The sequence below is a fragment of the Rhincodon typus genome, chromosome 46 (assembly GCF_021869965.1).
Source record: "Rhincodon typus isolate 14 chromosome 46, sRhiTyp1.1, whole genome shotgun sequence".
Taxonomy (NCBI): Eukaryota; Metazoa; Chordata; class Chondrichthyes; order Orectolobiformes; family Rhincodontidae; genus Rhincodon; species Rhincodon typus.
In genome coordinates, this window is record NC_063377.1 from 9,396,315 (window position 1) to 9,411,296 (window position 14,982).

The 14,982-nt window shown below is 50.5% G+C and overlaps 2 protein-coding genes across 2 annotated transcripts in view; one reads left to right on the forward strand and one right to left on the reverse strand.

Moving 5' to 3' along the window:
- Positions 1-5,873, forward strand: part of LOC109926455 (GON-4-like protein) — a 45,821-nt gene extending 39,948 nt beyond the window's left edge. Inside the window, exons 26-30 of the mRNA XM_048620312.1 lie at positions 428-541; positions 904-1,090; positions 2,347-3,211; positions 4,038-4,140; positions 4,611-5,873. Of these exons, the coding sequence (XP_048476269.1) occupies positions 428-541; positions 904-1,090; positions 2,347-3,211; positions 4,038-4,140; positions 4,611-4,751 (1,410 nt within the window). The 3' untranslated portion in view covers positions 4,752-5,873. The remainder of the gene's footprint in view (positions 1-427; positions 542-903; positions 1,091-2,346; positions 3,212-4,037; positions 4,141-4,610) is intronic.
- Positions 5,874-5,966: 93 nt separating this feature from the next.
- Positions 5,967-14,982, reverse strand: part of msto1 (misato mitochondrial distribution and morphology regulator 1) — a 21,538-nt gene continuing 12,522 nt past the window's right edge. Inside the window, exons 4-14 of the mRNA XM_048620455.1 lie at positions 14,462-14,537; positions 12,552-12,606; positions 12,082-12,232; positions 11,865-11,982; positions 11,036-11,170; positions 9,021-9,176; positions 8,161-8,292; positions 7,452-7,636; positions 7,097-7,201; positions 6,891-7,006; positions 5,967-6,478 (exon numbers count right to left, since the gene is read on the reverse strand). Coding sequence (XP_048476412.1) covers positions 6,240-6,478; positions 6,891-7,006; positions 7,097-7,201; positions 7,452-7,636; positions 8,161-8,292; positions 9,021-9,176; positions 11,036-11,170; positions 11,865-11,982; positions 12,082-12,232; positions 12,552-12,606; positions 14,462-14,537 — 1,468 coding nt within the window. The 3' untranslated portion in view covers positions 5,967-6,239. The remainder of the gene's footprint in view (positions 6,479-6,890; positions 7,007-7,096; positions 7,202-7,451; positions 7,637-8,160; positions 8,293-9,020; positions 9,177-11,035; positions 11,171-11,864; positions 11,983-12,081; positions 12,233-12,551; positions 12,607-14,461; positions 14,538-14,982) is intronic.

The window sequence follows — 14,982 nt, forward strand, 5'->3', positions numbered from 1 at the left end:
TCTCTCTCTCTCTCTCTCTCTCTCTCTCTCTGTCTGGCTCAGTGTCTCTCTCTCTCTGTGTCTCTGTCTCTCTCTCTCTGTCTGGCTCAGTGTCTCTCTCTCTCTGTCTGGCTCAGTGTCTCTCTCTCTCTGTGTCTCTGTCTCTCTCTCTCTGTCTGGCTCAGTGTCTCTCTCTCTCTGTGTCTCTCTCTCTCTCTCTCTCTGTCTGGCTCAGTGTCTGTCTGTCTCTCTCTCTGTCTGGCTCAGTGTCTCTCTCTCTCTCTCTCTCTCTCTGTCTGGCTCAGTGTCTCTCTCTCTCTCTCTCTCTCTCTGTCTGTCTGTGGGACAGACCTGACTCTGGTTGAGGGTGTGGTCCCTAGTCCCCCTCCTGCCTGCAGTGACCCCCCCCTCTGTGTTGACCATTGTTATGTTTCCTCCTTCCTCACAGTTTGATGGCTTCGAGGAGGTGGTGCTGCCTGATCTCGAGGATGACGAGGAAGTTCAGAAACTGCCACCTCCCCCCAGGAACAAGAAGCGAAGGGAGGGTCACACACACGATAAGGTAATGGAGATGTGCTCACTCTGGCCTCAAACGGGACCAGGGCTTATTGATCAGCACGAGGCCTGTCCTCCTGCATTGGGCTGGGGTTTGTATCTATTCCTCTTGCACCCTCCCTGTCCCCAAGCTCGGAGATTGTGCCCCTGTCCCCCCCCCCTCCCCCACCACTGTCCCTTGGGTGGGGGAGCGTGGGCCCCCCTCCCCTGTCCCTGTGGGCACTGGGGTGGGGGGGCATGGGCCCCTTGTCCCTGGGATGGGAGAGTCCCTCTCACTAATGTGCTGTCTCTCTCTCTCTCTCTCTCTCTCTCTCTCTCTGTGTTGGGCTGTCAATCTGCTGTTTATCTCATGTTTGCTGTGTTGCCTAGAGCCTGGACTCTAAGAGCTCGAAAGGAAAAGATTCTGTGAGTGTTCCAGAAGCCTGGAGCCCGCAGCCTGGGAATAAGGATCCTGGGAAAGCTGGTGATATGGTGGAGGATTACCTGGAGCAGAGGGAGGATTCTCACACTCCAGATCCAAACAAGACCAGCTTAGCTTTCACAGCCCCATCTTCAGGTCTGTGTGCGTCACTGAGTGTGCGTGCCATGTGTTACCCGGTGTGCACCAAGTACGAGGGCCAGTGAGTGTGCGTGTCTGTGTGCATGTGTCAGTAAGCGTGCATGTCAGTCAGTGTGCACACACGTGCATGTCAGTAAATGTGTACATGTATGAGTCAGAGTATGTCAGTGAGCATGTGCATGTGTGTACATGGGTGTCAGTGTGTGTGCATGTCAGTGCGTACATGCGTGTTTCAGTGAGTGGCTGTCTGCGGGTGTGTCAGTGTTGGGGAAGGGCTGAGGAATTCAGCTAAAGACCCGCCACTGGGCACCAGATGAGAAAGGCTTACATTGCTGTAGCACCTTCCACTGTTAGGGCTTTCCAGCCATGGAATGCGTTTTGGATTTTGGTCACTGTTGTCATGTCAGAAAATCCTGAGCCAGTTTACATTACAAGCTTCCACAAGCAGCAGTGTTGCTTGTTCCCAAATAATCTGTCTCTTCTGGGTGGAGACCAGGAAGCATTTACCCCACTCGTCACCCATTGTCCTGTTGGAGTAGTCAGTGGGGAATTGGCTCTGGGTTGTTTAGACCAAAACATCGTGAGAGATAGGAACTGGAGTAGGCCATTTGGCCCCTTGAGCCTGCTGTACCAAACCTCATGTTCATTTTCCCCTTGATTCCCCAACTGATCAACAATCTCTCTACCTCGGCCCTAAATATACATAAGGACTCTGGTCCCACAGCTCCCTGTGGCAAGGAATTCCAAAGAGAGACAACCCTTTGAGAGTAGAAACTCCTTCTCATCTCAGTCTTGAATTGGTGCCCCTTTATTCTGAGACCGTGCCCTCTGTTCTTAGGGGAAACACTCTCCATGTTTACCCTGTCAAGCCCCTTAAGAATCCTGTATGTTTCAATGAGATCATCTCTCATTCTTCCAAACTCCAGGGCGTAGGGTCCCAGCCTGTTTAGCCTTTGCTCATAAGACAGCCCCTCGATACCAGGGATCATCCTAACGAACCTTCTCTGAACTGCCTCCAATGAAATGCTGTCTTCCCTAAAATACGGGGACGTTTGCGATGCTCCCTGTAGTTAAATAGCCCACATGAGGAGTATCTCTCAAGCATAGGGGAGGGGCCTGGAGCCAGCTCAGTTTAGGAAGGGTGTGATCAGCGGAACACTGTTTAGATCCGAGAGAGAGAGAGAGCGCGAGTCTCAGGCCCCTTGCTGTGTCCATTGGGCAGACCCTCCAGTTGCTGTGTTTTCTTCCTGCAGGGAGGAGTCAGTGTCTGCCTTCGGTGGCCTGTGACGAAGGTGACCCCTGGGGGAGTCTGCAGTCCCCGGGCCCTGACCATTCACTGGAGGACGGGGACGAGATGGAGAGTGCGGTCTCTCAGTTCAGGATTGAGGCTCCCAGCTCCCCGGCAGGATCCACCGATGGGACCTGGAGCCCTGTGGCCGAGGGAGAGGGCAACAGTGAGAGCCAGGGGGATAGGGGCTGCTCCTGCGACAGCAGCCCCCCAGAGTGGGGAGTCGGGGGAGAGGAGGAGGCAGACAGAGGAGGAGTGATGAAGGGCACGTGTGGATTGCAGGGAGGGGAGCAGGCCCAGCTGGGGCTAGCGAACACGTTGGAACCCCAGCCTGCTCCCGAGATGGACCCACACGGCAGAGTGGCTGTTGCTGGGGAGCAGTCCCCCCAGGAGGTGGGGAAGCTGGGAGAGGGAGCGAGCCGGCCGACAGAGGAGAAAGGGACCCTTAGCGGGATGTCCCGACATCCACCAGGACACGCCTCAGTTAAGTTTGCCTCAGCCGGAGCCCAGATCCGCTTCATGAGCTGCCAGAAGCTGTCTGATCTCTCGCCCATCGACCTGAGGCTCACGCTGGCCTGCAGATCAGCACCAGACGGAAGCTTCCAGAACAGCGGCGACCATGAACCTGCGCGAGCCCACACTGCCACCCGAGACAGCCCAGCAGTGAGCCCTTCCCTGGGCCATGGCTCTGACAGCTCACTACCACAGACAGAGAGCGGGGAGCCGTCTGCAGGAGAGGGCGATGAACATTACACACAGGCCCAGGCTGCAGTCTGTGCTCAAAACACACGGCTCAGCTCAACAGGGGAACGCGTGGTGCTGTGGACAAGGTAAGGCCAACTCCTCCCTCTGTCCCTCTGTGCTGGCCGCTGCTCAGGCATTGCTCGCTGTATGGGGGAATATCACAGTAAAAACTGAACTCTGTAAAGGCCTCCATATCTGTATCTCATCGGGACTGTGGGAGCTTTACTCTGTGTCTTACCCTGTGCTGTCCCTGCTCTGGGAGTGTTTGATTGTGGGGGAGGGAAGGGGGAGAACAGTGTAGAGAGAGCTTTACTCTGTCTCTAATCCCATGCTGTCCCTGCCATAGAATCCCTACAATGTGAAACCAGGCCATTGAATCCACACCAACCCTCCAAAGAGCATCTCACCCAGACCCCCTCCCTATCCTAAACACTTTGGGCAATTTAGTATGGCCCAATCCACCTAGCCTGCACATCTTTGGACTGTGGGAGGAAACCGGAGCACCCGGCAGAAACCCACACAGACAGTCACCTGAGGGTGGAATCGAACCCGGGTCCCTGCCGCTGTGAGGCAGCAGTGCTAACCACTGAGCCCACCGTGTCCTGGGAGTGTTTGATGAGGAGCCCATTGTAGAGGGGCCTTTACTGTGTATCTAACCCCATGCTGTCCCTGTCTTGGGATTGTTTGTTGGAAGGACAGGTAGAGTTAGCTTTATTTTCCATTTGAAAGAGTCGAGGAAGCTTTACTGAAATGGAAAAGCTCTGCAAGTGAAATGATGATATTGATGTTCCCTTTGTCTGAGTTCAGCACAGTGTCTGTGAGCATTCCCCTGCTCCTTCTAGCACACACTGTCTCAGTGGGTAGGAGCAGGTACCTGTGTGTATCAGTAACCCAGGGTTTGTCATGCTGCAGGGAGGCCGATCGAGCGATTCTCACAGCCTGCCAGGAGAGTGGAGCCAATGAAGAAACCTTCAGGCAAGTGGCACAACAGCTGAACAGCAAGTCATCCCAGGAGGTGAGCCCACTCAGGCAGGTCCACAGGGTTAAATGGTTTCCTCAGATTAAAGTTCTCTGTCACTGTAAAGATTAAACCGATGTGAGGGCTCTTGTGGTGTGGTAGTATTGTCCCTGCCTCTGGCCCAGGACACCTCGGATCAAGTCCCATCTGCTCCAGAGGAGACTTGTGACATTTCTTGAAAGGTTGATTTTAAAAAATTATCTAAACAAAGAAAACTTAAACTGACACAAATGAGTGGGTCATGAGCATGTGTTTACCTGGGCCCTACGCTCTGGAGTTCCCTCCCTATCAGCCTTAAAGCTGACCTCTTTTTAACAGAGCTTTGAGTGAGCTGCCGTATCATCCTCTTAAGAGGGTCCAAACCAGATGAAATGTGTAGACTCTACAGGAGGGACTGCTGGTTGTAATATTCATCCTGGCGTAGAGCGGCTCATTGCTGAGGTTCTGTCTGTCCATTCACTTTGTAGGTTTCACAGCGTTTCCGAGAGCTGATGTGGTTGTTCCACACCTCGGGCGATGCCAGTACTGACGAGGAAGAGGACGCTATGAGCAGTAGTAACCCCGAGCAGCTCTCTGATCGCCAGGTTTCCGATGAGGAACAAGACTGATCCACACAGAGTTGCTGGATGTGAGCGTTGTAATTACACAAAGGGAGCTGGGAGGCCGATGAGAATGAGTGACTAATGATGGATGTGGCTGAGAGATACTACAGTGGGGGGGAAGGAACGCTGAGCTGTGTCCTCTTCCGCAGCCTAGTACGTTTGAATGTTGTGGATATCCATCTTGTTTGCTCGATCATTTTTGTTACGAGTATTTTAAATCACTGTGCTGGTAAGTATATTCCAGGTTTAACCAGCTGGGTTATTCCCTGTGGCCAAAGGGCACTCCCACAGTGTGGATTTAAGTCAGAGGGTTTGCTGGCTGGCGTTCCTCTAACCAGAGCCAGGGTGGGGAGGGATCTCATCACCTGGATCTTGACTGATCGTTTTGTACTACTTTGCTGTCGATAGTCAGTCCTTTTGGGACTGTCACCAGGCCCAGGTTGTGTGCCTGGGTTTGAATGTATTGTCTGTTTTCACCGGTTCTGCAGTTAATGCCAGCAGCACTGTTATGGAGGAATTCTCGGGCAGTGAGGGCTGTGATTGCTGGTCAATCTCCTGCTGCATGTGTGTGTGGAGGGGCCCTGGCCTCACTGGATTCCAGTGCTTCAGGCTGTACCCATACTGTTCACATTAGCAGGGGGCGAGGGTTGCAGTTTTAATCAGTGAAATAATTCAGACATAATCATGGTTTGCCAAACGGAGAGTCTATATTTTCTTACTGACTGTGTTGTATTGGGGAGGGAGAGTAGCCGGGGGTTTTAAGTGTCGTACTGTCGTGAGCTGGAGCGTGCAATGGGGACTTCATTCCACAGGGAGGGGGGTTATTTTTAATGATGCAGACTGTCCAAACCCTCCCAGTAACTCACTGGGTTCACTTATCAGTCTGACACTGGCTCGGAAAAGGGTAGACTTCAGAGGAGGACAAAAAAAGTCTGTGCAAATGGATCCAAAGCATGAACAGTGATTTACCACCAGCTAGTGCCAGATAAGTCTTTTTTAAATTGCTGTAAATTAAAAAGTGTAATGTATTTTTTGTACATCTTAAGTTATAGTGAGTGGCTGTCTGTAAGTTTGTGTTGCTAGCACTGTCAGAGTCAAAAATAGCTGAATAAATGTTTTGACACTGCTGTCCCTGTCACCTTACTGAAAGTACCAGACCACTTCAGGAAACAGAGTTAATCTCAGTGTGTACGCTGTCTAAAACAAACAGCAAAGTTGGTGTCGACTACCATTTCAAGTTTTAATGGAAAAGAAAATAGCTAACACTGTGTATCTTTGTTGTTTAAGCAGCCTACTGTCTCTCTTTGAGGGACCCAGTATTTACACTGAGCTTTTAGGTCAGAAGGCATTTCTAACTCCCCTGTGTAAGGAGCAGAGGGAGGTAACTATTTGAGCAGGGTTGTGTCGCTCCCTGCTAGTGAACATATTTACAGAGGTGGATTCCCATTTTGCCCTGTTTACTCAGGGCGAACACAGGGAGGTTTAGAGCATTCTCTATTCACCATCAGAGTCATCTTCTGATTCATCCATATCGAAGTTCATTTTGTAGCACTGCGACAGGTTCTTCAGCTCCTCCAGCACCTCTCTGAAGTCATCCAGCTCAGTGCCAGCAGAGAGAAAGGTGCTGAACTTGCGAAGGTTCAGACGGCTCACCTCCTGGTACAGACTGTGCAGGACACTGTGTAACACCGGTGACGACTGAAGGGCACTCATCACAGGAATACTCTCAACAGCTAGGGAGAGAAAGAGGGGCTTTTTCAACCTGTCCCCAATAAAATAAAGAATTAAATCCACCCCCCTGCCCCACCACACAAACACTGAACCCCAATGGCAGGGATCTCAGCCACTATCACTGGGGGGTGCAGCACTGATGGAGACTCTTTCCACTGAGCACACACGAGTCCAGAATGACTCCTTTTCAGTGTTAACTGTTTCTCTCTCCACAGACACTGCTAGAGCTTCTACAGTACTTAGTTTTTAGACAGGTAGACCTCGGTGGCTCAGTGTATTAGAAGCTCCGAGTCAGCCCCTGTTGTATTGACTCATCCTTGCTTCCTTTCTGTACAGGGTGAACTCTAGTATTAGTTTACACAGTAGTTTAATTTGTCAGCCCGATAACATCACACTGTGCAGCCTCTCACTCACCATGAGTTGAAGATAGACCATTTCCGACCAGCTGTCCCCGTTTGTTGAAGGATGAGCTAAAAAACTGTGGGTATGGAGTGGCCACGGAACATGGGGTTTGAGCCAGATGGACAGCACTGAGGAACAAGAAAGCATCAGTCACACACCATCACTGTTCTTTCCCCTTGACTACCACCACACAGTAACCTGTGCTGATTTTCACCTACCGTGCAGCAGTGGGGAAGTAACTGCGCAGGAATGTATTCAGCACATCCTCTCCAGTTGGACAGCTGTGTAATACAGAGGGTCCTCTCACTCCTGGAGCAAGGTTACTGAGGGGAAAACAAACAGGGATCATTACAATCACGTTTGCTGTCAGTAAAAGTAAAAACTAGATCCAAATGTGCTCTCTCAAGACCCATTACAATATAACGGTGAGGGAGGAAGATATCACAACACGGACCGTCTCAACGTGGACAAAAATACTCTAGAAAACATTTACGTTCAAGTGGGGTACAGTGCCAGTGGGGGGCACCATACTAGGGGAATGCTTGGTTAAAAAAAAACAGTTTGAAGGTTTACCTGACTTGTCTTTCACTGCTGACTCCTCGGATCACCACAGACTGTGCAAAGGTTTGGGATTCCTGAAAGTCTCCACATGGAGTCAGCCTGGTCCAAGGCAGTCCAGCTTGCTCTCTGCACAGAGCGTCTGGCATAGTGTCTGTGTCCCTTATGGGGAACGGAACAGAGGCAGATGCAGTGATCACCTGTGACCAGAGACATGGTCAGTCAGTTCTCTGCAATACAGCCTGTCCCACTCCACTCACATAGCCCCAAATCACTCAGACCCACACATCTCGTGCGCAAGTGTACATTCCCCAGAGACCAACACTTCCTGTGCCACAGTACAGTGTTAATACCCTGACCTCACGTGGCTGCCTTCCCTTTCCTCAGACTGAGGCAACACTGTGATTCTCTCAGTGGTACCAGGATCCAGTGCCTCTGCTCCCTTCCGACTCACCCTCACTACCCCCCCACTCGAGGGAGAGTCGATCGCGGCTGGAATCGAACCCAGGTCCCTGGTGCTGAAAAGCTGAGTCACCGTGCTGGATGTGATCTCCCCTCACCGTGGGAAGCCCAAGGGACAACGCGCCCCCCACAAGGTGATCTGTGCAAACACGGAGGGCAGGGCTGGCCCATGCTGGGTGTGAGGGGCAGTCTGCTCCTCCGTCCTGTGGGCAACGCTGCGTGTTCCCTGCAGAGCCCGGTAGCTGCTCCGAGAGCGCGGTACCTTTCTGCCGGCCGGGTTGAGAGCGTCCGCCAGCTGGGAGAGGGAGATGCCGGAAGACTGCAGCCGGTATGGGACGGTGAGAGTTTCCAGGGCGGTGGCGAGCAGCGCACTGCTGTGATAATTGAGAGATGCCTGTTTGGGGGTAAAACAGAGAAAGGCAGTGATGACAAGCAGTAGCCACACACCGGAACTCTCGTGCTGGCTGGATCTGCACTTTGACACCAGCACAGATTCCCGGATCCCAAACACCGCTGAGAAAACAATACAGTTCTTACAGGGCGTGCGCACAAATTCCTCAAAACCTTGCCATCACAGGCCATACAATGACTGCTGCTGTAAGGGTAGGTGACACTGTCTACCACACATCAAACCAGATGGTGTAAGCATTTTCAAGGATGCAGTCCACAGTTCATCCTGCTCCTGTGCCTATCCAACACTGAGCAGCAGCCAGGAACTGGACACAGATGAGATGCAACGTGCATAGATCCCAGATTCTGCTCAGCAGCTATGAGACTCGCTGTCATTCTCCAGCCTTCTGCCTGGAAACCTGCACACCCTTTCCTTCCAGGAACCAGGACAAAGCAACAGCAGCTCTCTCAAGACTAGGGAGCATACTTTTAAGGTGAGGAGAAAGATTTCAAAAAAACATAAGGGGAATTTTTTTTTTAGAATTGTGTTTTACACAGAGGGTGGTTCGTGTATGGAATGAACTTCCTGAGGATGTGGGTACAGTTACAATGTTTAAAAGGCATTTGCATAAATGGCAGGGGCAGGCAGGTGGGACGAGTTGAGGATTGTGGTTGGGCCAAAGGTTCTGTTTCCGTGCTGCGTGTGACACCCACAAACGAAGCCGTACTCACGTCATAGATGATGTGTGGGAAGCCGACGGGAGAAGGCCGTTTCCGTCCCAGAGCGTTCCTGTTCAGTGACATTGGGCAGAACATGGAGCTGCGACTCGACAAGTGCACAATGCCCATGACGGAGTTCAGCAGCCGGTAGACCTCCTTCACTGGGCTCTGCACAGTCAAGGGAAAGCAAGAGCGAGAGATAGTTACACTGACAGCTACACAGCAACGAGAGACACAGGCCACCAGCGCAGTGCCCCAGGTAGTGACTCACTGAGGGGGCACATGCAGGAGGAGAGAGAGGCCTATGGATTGAACCTCAGGCTCTGGGCTTTTTGGGGTGCACATATGGGAACAGATGGAACTGCTGCTCCCTCAAGGGCCCTCGGAGGTTCATGCACAGCTACTCACCCGGAGTCACAACTCAGAGCCCGGAACCTCGGAGCAGACACGCTGCATTATAGAAACATAGAAAATAGTTGCAGGAGTAGGCCATTCAATATGATCACGCAGTCTCAGTATCTCATTCCCACCCTCTTCCCATACTCCTTGAGCCCTTTAGCCAAAAGGGTCATGTCCAGCTCCCTCGTGAATATATCTAACAAACTGGCCCCCACAGGTTCACAACTCTCCTGAGGGAAGAAATTCTTCTTCATCTCAGTCCTGAATGGCTTACCCCTTATTCTTGGACTGTGACCTTTAATTCTGGCCTTCCCCAACATCAGGAACATTCTTTCCACATCTAGCCTGTCCAGTCCCATCAGGATTTTATATGTTTCTACGAGATCCCCCCTCATTCTTCTAAATTCCAGCAAATACAATCCCAATCGATCCACTATTTCCTCATGTCAGTCCTGCCACCCCAGGAATCAGTCTGGTGAACCTCCGCTGGACTCCCTTAAAAGCAAGAATGTCCCTCCTCCGATTAGGAGACCAAAACTACACACAATACACAAGGTGTGGCCTCACCAAGGCCCTGTATAACTGCAGCAAGACATCCTTACTCCAATACTTAAATCCGCTTGCCATTAGCTTTCCTCACTGCCTGCTGCTCCTGCATGCCAACTTCAGTGACTGTTCTACCAGAACACCCAGGTCTCACTGCACCTCACCTTCTCAACTGCCACCATTCAGATGATAATCTGCCTTCCTGTTTTTGCCACCAAAATGGATAACTACACATTTATCCACTTTATATTGCATTTGCCAAGTATTTTCCCATTCAGTCAGTCTGTCCAAGTCACCCTGCAGCCTCTTAGCATTCTCCTCACAGCACACCCTGCCACCCAGCTTAATGTCATCTGCAAATTTGGAGATATTGCATTCAAATCCTTCATCCAAATTGTTAACGTATATTGTAACAGCTGGGATCCCAGCACTGAACGCTGCAGCACCCCACTTGTCACAGCCTGTCACTCTGAAAAGGGCCAGTTTTTCCAAATCGCTGCTTTCTGTCTGCCAACCAGTTCTCTACCCACGTCAATACATCACTTCCGATACCATGAGCTTTAATTTTCCTTACTAATCTCTTGTGTGGAAACTGGGCAAAGGTCTTTCCAAAGTCCAGATACATATCTACTGATTCACCCTTGTCTACTCTCCTGGTCACATCGTCAAAAATTTCCAGAAGATTTGCCAAGGATGATTTCCCTTTAGTGAATCCATGCTGACTAGGACCGATTTTGTCACGGCTTTCCAAATTCTCAGTTATTATATCCATAAAATGATTAACTCCAGCATTTTCCCCACCATCGATGTCAGGCTAACCGGCCTATAATTCCCTGTTTTCTCTCTCCCTCCTTTTTTAAAAAGTGGGGTTACATTAGACACCCTCTGGTCCATTGGAACTCTTCCAGAGTTTTCAGAATGATGGAAAATGATCAACAATGTGTCTGCTATTTCTATGGACAAACCTACAGAACCTACACGCAAAGAATCCTGGCTGGGACCAGCTAAAATCTACAGGCAGAGTTAGAACCTGACACGAGCTGGACGAGATACCTGGCTGATACTGGCCCCTCACTACTCACCGTGTCTGTGTATGAGGCCGGGCTGAAACCACACGTGAATATGCCTTTGCCCCCGTATTCATCATTGAGCAGCTCCACCACCCGGGCCGAGAGACCTGCAAAGCTGTCTTGTAGATCACACAGAACGTGGAAGCCCTAGAATTACAACAGGGCATTAACCGAGAGCAGGCTGCCCCTTGACTCAGAGCTACACTCTCAGTCGTAACTTGGCTGAGAGACTTTGGCGGTGAGTGGGAGAATGAAGCAGAGAAGGGGAGACGGCGTTGGGGAGGAGGGTTTGGGCTGAGGAGGTTGTGGGGAGGTGGTGGCCTAGTGGTATCATCACTGGACTTTTAATTCAGAAATCCAGGTTCAAATCCCACCCTCTGTTCAATTACAAAATATCTGAAATTAAGAGTTGAATGATGACCGTGAATCAGTTGTTGGAAAAACCCATCTGCTTCTCTAAAGTCCTTTAGGGAAGGAAATTGCCATCCTTACCTGGTCTGGCCTACATGTGACTCCAGACCCACAGCAATGTGGTTGACTCTTCACTACCCTCTGGGCAATTAGGGATGGGCAATAAATACTGGCCTAGCCAGCGATGCCCTCATCCCATGAATGAATAAAAAAGAAAGACACCATTGAAACAACCTGACGAAATGAAACAAGGAAAGAGGTGGTAATGATCTTGCTTTTAAACAGTGGGTGGAGGAGAGGGAAAAACTTGAAGGATTAAAAGGAAAAGCCATGGGTATACAGTGACTCCATTCTGGAGGTGTGAGGACATCAGAGAGTACAGAATGTTCCACCCAAGGGGCACTGACCATCCAAATGAGAGCGAGAGTACCTGCAGATAGTCACACTCTTCGATGTAAAAGTGCAGCCTGTCCTCAAAATCATCCAGAAATGAATGATCACGGATCAGCTTCTCACCAAATCCAAAAGCTTCAAAGCGATCGGAGGTGCTGTGTGTATGAAAGCAGAAACATAAGGGATTAGTCAGCACCACACAGTGTGGTCTGGGCTCCTCTCTTCATATTCCCTGTGGGCATGAGCAGACTCACCTACTGTGGGTGTATTGCTGAATGACAGAGACGGTCTTTGGGTGAAGGTGCACTCTCAGGTAGTCAGACCAAACACTGACACTGTCCTCTAGCCGGTAGCTGCTCTGTGACAGGTCAAGGGCTCTCTCAGCCCCAGGCAATGCTGCACCTCCTGTCAAAACAAACAAGGTTAGAATGGGTTGGGGGCAGGGAGGAAATGCGTCAATGGTGAGGGTGTGTGTGTGTGTGCGCATGTGCCAGTGCATGTCAGTGTGCATCTGCGTGTGCACATCAGTCAGCGTGCGTACGTCAGCTTGCGTGTGCATGTCAGTGTGCACGTATGTCAGCTTGCGTGCACGTCAGTGCGCGCATACGTGTCAGTGTGCGCATACGTCAGCTTGCGTTTGGAAAGGTGTAGCAGCAGCAGCTGAAACACAAACACGAGGCTGAGTTACTGACACCTCCAGAAGGCTGAGACAGAAGCCACTCACTTTCCTCCCCTTGGAATACTCTGGAGTTGGGATTCCTGTTGGAGTCCAGCTCATCCTGAGGGAAGACAAGATGAGACAAAGCAGTGAGCAGGAGGAGCCAGCATTCCCATAAAGCCTTGGGACAGACAGTTGATATATCCCCATGTAACTCCGACACAAACATCAGTGGGGTACAGCAAGATCCCACAAAAATACTTATCCAAAGCACGACCGACAAATTGGAGTTGGGGAGGTCATCTCCCCTTGGATTAATGCGACAGGATCTTTAACGCTGACCTGAACCTTGGGAACCAGGAGCTGGGACTTGAGTCACCTCTTCACCTCCACACTTCATCCCCTGCCAGCTCCTTATTCATAGTATCCAGGCCAGTCTACTCAGATTGGGGAGGTGATGGTCTAACGATTCCATCTCTAGGCTATTCATCCAAGAGACCCTGGAATGTTCTGGAGACCTGGATTGAAACCCTGCCACGGCAGATGGTGGAATTCGATACAAACCTGGAACTGGTCTGATGATACCATGAATCCATTGTTGATTGTCATAAACACCAGTCTGGGTCCCTAATGTCCTTGTGGGAAGGAAACTGCCATCCTTACCTGGTCTGGCCTACATGTGACTCCACACCCACTGACACCTAACTGCCCTTTCAGTAATAAATGCAACCCTGGGCAGTGCAGCCCACATCATGTGAATGAATTAAAAAAGAACACCTTTATCAAATGTCGCCCTGAGCCTTTTCTGTTTTGAGGCAAACAATTCTAGCCCTCCAGTGTCTCCATGTGAATTTCAGCCCCTCACTGTCTGGTCCTGTATGGGTCAATCTTCCTCTGCACCCTGCCCCAGGTTCTTGTGGGGCCAAGGGTTGGACACAATTCTCCAGAAAAGACTAAACCATAGCTATCGAGGTTACAACATCCGTGTTTTTGTCTACAGCTCTTCTGTGAATAAACTCAAGGGTCCAACCAATTTTTTTTTTGTTTTTAAAAATACACTTTCTCCACTTCTCAGTGTAGGATTTCTGTAACCCCTAGGCTTACATTCTGTTGTGTCCCCTAGTTATTTTCTAACAAAATGGATCATTTCAACATTTCTCAGCATTGGAAGTGGATAGCCCATTATCTCTGAATATATCATGACATCCCCGAGGTCTGTAACTCTCCTCCTCCCTGCTTACTATAGCCCCCAGCACTGTTATATTTATAAAGTGTGACGTCAGGCCCTCTATGACCCGAAGCACTGCTATTACAGAGCAGTGGGTGGTGGCGGGGGGTTCACTGGACAGCAGAGCTCACCCCAGAACCTGCAGGAAGATCGCCGGACCCACCCTGGGACATGCTGTGCTGTACGCTGTCGAAACTCACCCAGAGGCCTGGCCTCACGATCCAGAAACAGGAGCTCAAATCTCCACCCAAATTAAATTCAGTGAACTATATCAGTCCAAAATCTGGAGCTGGTCTGAGTCATAGTGACCATGAAACTATTGCCTTGTTGTAAAAAGCCCATCTGATTCACTGATGCCCTTTAGGGAGGGAAATATGCCAATCCAACCCTGTCTGGGCCTACACGTGACTCCATACCCACGACAATGTGGACGACTCTCGACTGCCCTTTGAAGTGGCTGGAGAAAGCTGCTCAGATGTAGTCCAGAAGTTGAATCATCCACCACTCGCTCAGGGGACATTAGGGAGGGAACAATAAATACTGAGCCTAGCTGGGTTACACACACTCAGTGAATGATGGAAGGCAATGGGAATCTGTACCACAACAAGTGGGATGTGGAGATTTAAATGGCGAGCTGGGGTTACTAGAACACCAGACAATGTTCTGTACATGGTGCTTTCTAAAACAGACAGTAAAACAAACAGAATGGAGGAGTCCCCAGGATAACAGCAGTCTGAGGAATACTCACCCCAAGCCTGTCGAGCTGTTGTAGAAACTGATTCTTTACCGCGGGATCCTCCTTGTGCACGCTCAGGCTCCCCTTCCTGCATTCAACAAAAACGTGAAAGATTCTTCAATCCGATCTAGTCCCAAATCCCACACTCTCTGTAAAAACTTGTTCTTTCAGAGCTCAGGATAACTCAGGCAATGGAAGCAGTATCAGCTGGGATGGAAAGTTACAAAAACCAGCAAAGCTTCCAACTCTGCTTGGAGAAAATGCACAGGGTTGAATACTTTGATCTGGGTGTCAGACAGTCAGACTGTCCCCGAGCTGGGTGAATCAGTCAGGGTCTGGGGAGGTTACAGTCAGACTGTCCCTAAGCTGGGTGAATCATTCAGACTCTGGGGGTTACAGTCAGACTGTCCCCGAGCTGGGTGAATCAGTCAGACTCTGGGGGGTTACAGTCAGACTGTCCCTGAGCTGGGTGAATCAGTCAGGGTCTGGGGGGGTTACAGTCAGACTGTCCCCGAGCTGGGTGAATCAGTCAG